Source organism: Alligator sinensis, unplaced genomic scaffold, assembly GCF_000455745.1.
Source record: "Alligator sinensis unplaced genomic scaffold, ASM45574v1 scaffold924_1, whole genome shotgun sequence".
Taxonomy (NCBI): domain Eukaryota; kingdom Metazoa; phylum Chordata; order Crocodylia; family Alligatoridae; genus Alligator; species Alligator sinensis.
The window spans coordinates 834,506-843,100 of record NW_005842370.1 but is presented as its reverse complement, the minus strand read 5'-3'; the positions used below and the strand labels follow the sequence as shown (position 1 = coordinate 843,100).

Here is an 8,595-nt window from a genome sequence, read left to right as displayed (position 1 = left end):
TGAAGTTTCCACTTGACTTTTGTTTTTTGCCTTTTCTTCCTGCTGGTCCTGAACAATGACATTCCCTTTGATTTGGGAAGGAGTGACCATCATTCAGTACGTCTCAGCCTAGGGTATTTGAGGAGTATAGTCATACCTTTAATGCAGTAAAAAATGTAATAAGAGATTTGGATTTGAAAGCGTCTCAGCTGTTTACTTTTAACTCTCGTTTCATGTGTAGTCCCAAAGAAGTCTAATGGATTGGAGAGACTTGGATTTCCTTTACAGTAGTAGATTTATTGTGATTCAATTATTGTGACAACAGAACTGTTTGTCTCAGTATGTTTGAAATTAAAAATTAGGAACAGAATTGTAATTCAGTTTACCTGTTACTTAGGTCTCATTTGCATCATTCTTAGGATCACAGCTTTAAAACAAAGGAGCAAACCTTATAGGTTTCTGAGTTGCAACGCACCATTTTATAGATGGTGATTATAGAAAGGCTGGAGTTGGGCCTTTTTCTGTGGCCGTAGGGAAGAGGAGTTGAAACAGGGTTCTCATGCTGCAGCACAGGGAATTTAGGTTGGGGATTAGGAGGAACTTTCTGACTATAAGGATGATCAAGCATTGGACAGACTATCTAGAGAAGCTGTGGAATCTCCATCCTTGGAAGTGTTCAAGAGCAGGTTAGACAGACATTTGGCTGGGATGGTTTAGTTGGGAATGCTCCTGCCTTAAGCAGGGAGCTGGACTAGATGACCTTGTGAGATCCCTTCCAGCCCTACTGTCTTATGATCTTATCTAGAGACTGCATTTTTCTCAGCAGAAGTTCAGATATTTAGGTCATTCATAACTCTTGCATACATAAGCATTAGGTCCTAGTCACGTTTTGCTCTTAATCTGTTTGTTCCAGGATCTACTCTCTCTCTACCTCAATCCCCAATGTGTCTTTATAAGTTAGGAATATAGGACTGGGAAAGTCCCCAGACTGGGGAAGCTTTTCATTTTAGTAAAACAAGAGAATTATTTTATTCATCTCTGGTTTTGTTTTCACAATAACATTATTGTAGCCATCAAACTTAGCGGTATGTTAACCTCCCATACAGTGAATATGCTAAGAAATGAAAATAGGGAGGAGAAGAGGAGCCTTCTTCTCCCCAGTGCCCTTTCCCTGTAAAGAGACCGAATGAAATTGACTAACCGTGCTGCTTGCCTTCCCAAAGGAAAAGGAGGGTTTATGGCACTATGGTCCCTAGAAACTGGTCAGCAAAGCTGACTGAGTATAGAGAGCACATGGCACACTTCATAACTGGTTCTTTGGAGGTCCAAGAGGCGTTGTTCCCACTTGGAAAGGGTCCCTAAACTCCTGCTCTCGAGTTCTGTGCTTCTTCACAATCCATTTTACATGCAGAGGTTCCTTTCCCCTTCTGCTCAGGATTGCACAATACAGGGAAATGGAACTTTAAAAGTCAAAAAGCTCTACTAACTGAATTTGTCCCAGCAAACTAACTAATTTAGGAAACCAACAGAGGCAAAATCTGTGATTAATGAAAATCTAAGGGAATTTATCGCATAGATGATACAGGAAACCTACCTTTCATTCCCAGTAGTGTTCCTGTCTGACCTGAATATATTCAAAATACCAAACTGCCTGATTACAGCACAGTTGCATCCAATCTGTCACCTCTTTCTGGATTAGAAAATACCATGTAGGAAACACTCTCTTTACGATTTCTCACGTTATTCATATTGCTGTCACATTTTCACTAACTACAAAGTAATGTATCAGATGTAATCCCCTTCCTGATCTGTATGGAAAGCCAGCTCTGAAGTTAATTGAAGACTTCCAATTAGACTAAATTAAAAATTGGCATATACTAAACATGGCACCTACCGAGGAGATTATGCATAATGACAAATTTAATGAAGGAAGTTTTCAGAGGCTAAGTAAATGACTAGCCAAGTAGTCCCAAATTATTTTTTCCTCTTACAAGTAGGAAGAAAGGCAGGTTTTAAGGGATTCTGTATTCAGACTTTTTCAGTACTTTTCTGCTAACAGAGAGAAGTGTGTGGGAACTTTGTTTCACGTACCACAAAGCTATATGATTCTATCATGTATATAAAGACAAATAGTATTGCCTGATAGGACTTGCCACCAGAAATCTTTCTGCTGAATGGAAGCTTAATTTTATACTTGCTTCAGAAGTCAGTCTACAAAAAATCCTCAGAGATGCACCATTCAGAAATAAATTTCATTCACTATAAATCTTTTCATAAGTTGGTGTGAACCACAGCACTGTGTGAGGAGGGGAGGGAGCTGCATTTCAACACCAAAAAGGGAGGGGACCTTGCATATTACCCTGGAGGAGGTCTGGATTGTAAGATTGCTCTGGGCAGTGTGTCAGTCTTTAAAATGAAGGCCAAGAATTTAAGAAGCTCTTGCGTCTTCTGATGCCTATGACAGGATTCCCTCCTGGATGATCTTCTGTGATCTCTTAAGTCTGAGGTGTTATCCTGCTTTAAAGAAATAAAGGTTTGAGTAGAAGTTGAAGGAAAATCACGCTGAGAGAAAAATTCTTAGCCTTTCTCCCACTTTATTACATACTTTGAGAACATCAGAGAAAAAAGGAAACAAGTACAATGAGCTAGCCGTCTCTCACTAAAATGAAAAAAAAGAAAAAAGAAAAGAAATGATAGTTCCTTGGCTGACTCATCTCGCTTTTGTGGGACTCATCTTGCTTTCAAAATCCCTTACTGAATGTTGCTGTTTTGGGTTCGGAGGACATGCTTTTTTTGAAGAGGGGAACACACTTACCAGGCAACTCTCTTCCATTGGTAAAGATAGAATTCTGCTCACCACTGATAGGAGAAATAAGGCCTAGAGATACTGACAAAGGTTAGTAGTATTTGTTCTCTTGTAAGATGGGCCTTGTCCTTCCTTTGATGCTGTGCTGCCTTTTACCAAAATACTGTTCCTTGTGAAGCAGGCAGTCAAGTCAGGTTCATACTTTTGGGTTGAGGGAATTGGCCATAATTGCTTGCGAGGGGCTAAATGAGTTATGATTTGGTGGGCTTAAACAATTCTAAGCCCTTTAGTTCTAGAAAATAAAGGCTAAAGAATTCCTGTCTACTTTGTCACCTGTGTTATCTCAGGTATTTTTAAGATGACTGCTGTTGTAATATCAATGCACTGAGGATTTGCAATTGGGAAGGAAAACAACAGGCAGGTGACACGGAGCATCTTCTATATTTACTAAGATTTCTTGGTGATCTGTAATGATGGGAAGATAATGAAATGTGTCAAGTAGATTGAAATTCAGTTAGCTGCCTGAAGGTGGCAGTAGCACTTGAAAATCTTTAATACAGAAGAAAGCAAATATTTATGAGAAATTGAGGTTACATAAAGATTTGGGCAAAAATCTTCCCTTGTTAACCACCTCCCTCACAAAGAGCACAGTGGTAATATAGGGGTATGACCTGAGCAAAACCTATATTTTCAAAACCCATATCTTAAATATTACTTTTCCCTGTACCATTTCCTTCCAGGGTTTTCTTTTTCTTTTTTTCTAGGGAATGATGGTAATAGGAGGAGGTTCCTTCCAGCTGCTGGTTATATGAGTGGGATATTTTAATAGCGCCACTGGAAAAATTGTAATGAAATAATAGTGCATTAGTCCCTTACATCTGTTTCAACCACTTGTCATTTCCCCACATGCATTTAGGGTGACTAGGTATCTTAGTGATCTCTAAGATTACATATGGAAGGTGATAGGGGATGGGGATGAAAGAAGAAGTTTAATTGGGTAGCACTGTCATTCTCTTGATACACAACTGAATGTGCAAAAAGCACATAATAGCAGGTGGGGTCTGGAATTTGGAATATTTCACATTTTGGGACGTATAATACAATAAGAAAGAAGAAAAGGAAATGATGCAAAGGACACCTGCACAGCGGTAGATGAATAAGGAATGCTTTTTAAATGAGGAAGAACTTGGGGAATGGGGATGGAACAGAGTGCCTTTCTGACTCTACCCGGACTAATCTTTTAGTCCACAAGCTTTCTTCTAAATGGGAGGTGGAAATCCTCCGAGATAAGACTATCCACCAAGTTCTGGTCTCTGAACTTCTGCCCTCCAAACTTTAATCTATAATCAGGTGCTGAAACCTTTCTCTACCCATTCTCTTCCTAACTAGTTTTCTATACCTGCGGTGGCACTGGAGTTCTGCTGCTGGGAGGCCAGGCAACAACACCGCCTGGCTGGAGGGCTGCTGGTATCATCTGGAGGTAAGGGAGGAGCTGTAGGGGATGGACAGGAGGCTCCTGGTCCTGAGCATGACCTAAAACTGCACCGTGCCAGCAGTGGGTGGCCTGGTGGGGCTCTCAGTGGCGCGGGAGCCCCCAGGAAATGCCAGGCCAGTTACCATGCCGGTGAAAGGTGGGTCGGGGCACCTTAACCCCTAGCCTCTTGTTTGGAGGGCCTGGAGGGTGGACCTCCAGAGAGAGAGAAAAGGCCGTAGACTCTGGCCTGTCTGAGCTCCCCCTGACTGGCCCATGCTGGGGCCAGGACTGGAAGGGTCAAAGGGCCGGGGACCCACTGCGAGGGATGCCCAAGAGCTGAGGGCCTGGGGTCCCGACTGGCCTGGAGGTGGGCCAGGGCTAGTAGACCAAGGTCCCGGGGGGCGGACCACCCCCGAAGGGGAAGTGGTTCAGGGAGCTATGCTGCCCAGGATGAAGGTGGATGAGACCGCCTGAGGAGAGGAATCCAGGCGGGCGTCAATTAGAAGGATTCTGGGGCCCAGAGTGGGGGCCGGTGATAATGAAAACATCTAGATGCCATCAGCAAGGCTTGGGCTGCGGTGTAGGGGAGGAATGGAGCCACAGATAGTGCCCCCTGGCATCGGGGCCAGAAATGGGCAGCCTCTTTCTTGATTAACAACTATTAAATAATTAACAACAAGTCATGGTGGGTGATAAGGTGGGTGGTTAGCCCAGAAACAGGTGGGCAGGACCCCAAAGAGGCCCCCTGTTACACCTGCACTAGCTTCTTCCTGCATCTCAACCTGGTAAAACACCTTTTTTTCAGATGATCTATTGGTATGTCATCTTTTCACTTTTTTTGTTAGCTTATATTGTACTGGACAAGTCAGGGTTTTTTTGGATAGTCTTTCAAATAGTTTTTTCTGTTTTGTGTCTCAATCAATGTAGATTCTTTTTTAAGAAAATAAATTCTAAGTTTCAAAAGTACCGTTAGCCTAGTTTTCTTTGTCTTTTTTTCTTCCCTGAAAACACTTTAATGGGGACAGTCTTCAGAGATGTCTTTTGATAATGATCTTTTTTATCACAGATTTAGATCTGCAGCTTATTCCTAGTGGAGAAGTTACTAAGCAAGTAGGAGAGGCTCTGCCAGTATCATGTACTATTTCTTCCAGTAGAAATGCAACGGTGCTTTGGATAAAGGTTAGTAATAATAATTCTTGCTGAAACCTCACTTATTTCATTAGATTATTTTTCAGACTCCTTCCGCATTTTAGAAAGAAAAGTCAACAGTTTTCTTTTTACTTTTTTTTAAATTAATTTCAAGCATTGCTAAAACAAAAGATGGCAAATGGTATAACACCAGAGCCTTCATACTGTATGCAGTCTTTTAGATACTGTTGCAAGACTAGTGATTTTTTGCATATCCTGCCTTGATACCTTTGAACAATTTGCCTTAAAGTATACCAGGCCTCTTAAAATCGGGTTTCTTTAAGAATCTGTTCAGGTTGGGCATCACTCATACAGGCATCCATTTGAATCACTTCTGAAAAATTTAAAGATCTTCATGTTTTTTGTTGTGTACCATTAAAGTGCTAAAAGGACAGTGTGTTGGACTATTGGGGCATGGTGATTAAGTGTCTGATTGGTATTGGAGACAGTTCTTGCCGTATGTTTAAAACCAGCATAGCTCAGTAGAAAGAAAAAAGTACAACAACCATCTAATGGCTGTTCAGTAGCTCAAGTTTCAGAGTGTTGACAGGTCAAATCTAGTTTTCAGTAGACAGTTGTCCATTACTCAAAATGGCTGCCATACCTGTCATCTTTGTTGGCTGTCTCATTTGAGAGGTTAAGGAAAAAATAGACTGTAGACACCAGACCATCCGTGGCTCTCTAGTTCTGAATTAAAATTTATTGCAATGGCAGAGGCAGATAGCATAGGTCATTTATTCTTGATCAGGGTGCTGTAGCACCCTGGGGTGGTGCTAGATCATTTATAAAGGGTGCTGCGCAGAGGTAAGTGATGTATGAAGAGAGAAGCAGGAAAGCACTGACTCAGGCTTGTCCCTGTATGGCCAATCCCCCACCCCCATTGCACAGCCCCTCTTCACAGAGGTATAAACAAGAGTTTTTGAAATTGGGTGCTACTCAGTTTACAGAAATTATGGAGAGGTGCCTATGGAGGAGTGCCTTGAGTCTGAAAATGTTGAGAACCACTGGTATAGGTAAATGTAATAACACTTCTGTTGCCTCCATGGTGTGTGAAATCCCAGAAGTATAAGACTTGCAGGTTGGAGGGATGGCCAGTATTGGGATCAGTGAGAACAGAGAAACAAATGGAAAAATAGATTTTTTTCTCAGACTTCTTACAGCTGTTACTAGTAACAGGGTGCATCTAATTAGCTCCACAGTAAAGCATCACAATTTATATATGCAGCATACTAATGAACTCTGCCATAGGACAGTACTCTTCTATGGTAGAGTTCTTTACTGCACCAGAATGTACATGTGGACGGCAACCAGGGGGTTTGTTCCACTCTGGCTCAAATTGCTGCTGTTTTGGGTGCATTTCTAGATGCTGCACCCAGGAACAGTTGACTCCAGCACAAACTGCTCTGGAGTTTACCTTAATTTCACGTTTAGGTGAACCCATGCTGCCCAACAAAGGCAGGAATTTAATTTATTTTTAGGGGGCAATTCATCTGGAGGCCCTAACCTAGCAAAACATGTATAATTAAAGTGAAAAACTACTACTTGTTTTGTCACTCACAAGATAAGTAGATTTTCTGTGTTAAGCATGCTACACTCTTGTATTTTATTGGATGGGGGCCTAATTTGGAATTCATGTGGACTAACCTCTTTCTTTTCTTAGGACAATACTAGAATGCAGACAACTCCATCATTTTCAAGTCTACAGTATCAAGACGCTGGAAACTACATCTGTGAAACTACATTACAGGAGGTTGAAGGGTTAAAGAAAAGAAAAACACTCCTCCTTACTGTAGAAGGTAATGGAGTGGATGATTATGATTGTGGATTGTTCTCTTCAGAATTATGTTATTGGTATGGTTAATACAATATTGTTCTTTTAGGAAAACCTCAAGTCAAAATGACAAAGAAAACGTCTCTAAATAAAGCATCTAAAACCATCATCTGCCATGTGGAGGGTTTCCCCAAACCTGCCGTACAATGGACAATCGCCAGTACTGGAACTGTGATAAATCAAGCAAGTATCTTTCTTATTAACTAAGGCATACAGAGATGCACAAGCAATGTGATTTGAAGTCTAGAAAGCATGCAGATTGATATCAAAGCAGCCCAATTTAATTAGTTTATACACAAGACAGTTAAGAGGTGAAGTAACTAAACACCTAAAAGGGTACAAAATTCATAGTAGGAGAAGACTCCTGAATTAACAAACAAAGGAAGATCGAATGGCTGGAAGCAGAAGTTAGGCAACTTCAGACTAGGAACTATATATAAATTTTAAGTGAAGGTAATTAACCAATAGAATTAGTTTATCTAGGGAATGTAGTACTTCTTCCTCACTTGATGTTTTCAAGGGTATGTAATAGCACTTCCTCACTTCTTCATTTGATGCAAGACAGTCATCCAAAGGAGATTCCATAGCTCAAACAGGAGTGATTAAAGCAAGAATGTATATGGTCTTAAGAACTACAAATTCCCATCTTGCTGTATTTCTTAAACCTTTGATGTCTTGCTAAACATGTGACAAGAGTGCTCAGCCTAGGAAAAACATTCCACAAATTAACTGGAGAAAAGATTCTTTGAAACTAAACCAGGCTTAAATATAGTGCTACCAATGAGCTTGTAGTCGAATACTGGACAAAATGAATCATATACATACACAAAAACCATGGAGGGCAGAAGTAATGGTTGTCTTCTGCATTGCATTTTTCAGAATTCACCCTCCAGTAGACTTTGTTAATCTGTTCTGGCCAAATATTACATTCTGTTCTATCCTTGGAGCCTTACTGAAATTAAAGAGCCTGTGCTGGCTATATACATGGACAGAGCTTGCAACTTTCAAGATAGAAAGCTCCACATGCTCCCTAAATTACTGAAAACAATTTTGGGCACAGCATTAACTGAAAGATGATAATAAACAGTAGTAAATTCAGGTGATGGCTATATAAACATTTTAATTGGAGCTGTGATTTTTGTAATAAAACTAAAATAACTGAAGTAGTATAATTTGACCACATGAAGCTTAAAGGGAGACATAACCGTAGACAAGATAAGAATATGAAAATTGTAAACACTGAAGAAAGGCAGTGGGTATGTTTACACGGGACACTTAATGCGCATTAGCCTAATAACACTGAATAGTAGCATCTCA

General features: G+C 40.6%; 1 protein-coding gene across 5 annotated transcripts in view; it reads left to right on the top strand.

The window, feature by feature from the left end:
* Positions 1–8,595, top strand: part of ALCAM (activated leukocyte cell adhesion molecule) — a 176,197-nt gene that overhangs the window by 145,974 nt on the left and 21,628 nt on the right. For all 5 annotated transcript variants that reach the window (XM_025210743.1, XM_025210740.1, XM_025210741.1 and 2 more), the window contains exons 9-11: positions 5,326–5,438; positions 7,108–7,243; positions 7,328–7,461. In XM_025210743.1, coding sequence (XP_025066528.1) covers positions 5,326–5,438; positions 7,108–7,243; positions 7,328–7,461 — 383 coding nt within the window. The remainder of the gene's footprint in view (positions 1–5,325; positions 5,439–7,107; positions 7,244–7,327; positions 7,462–8,595) is intronic.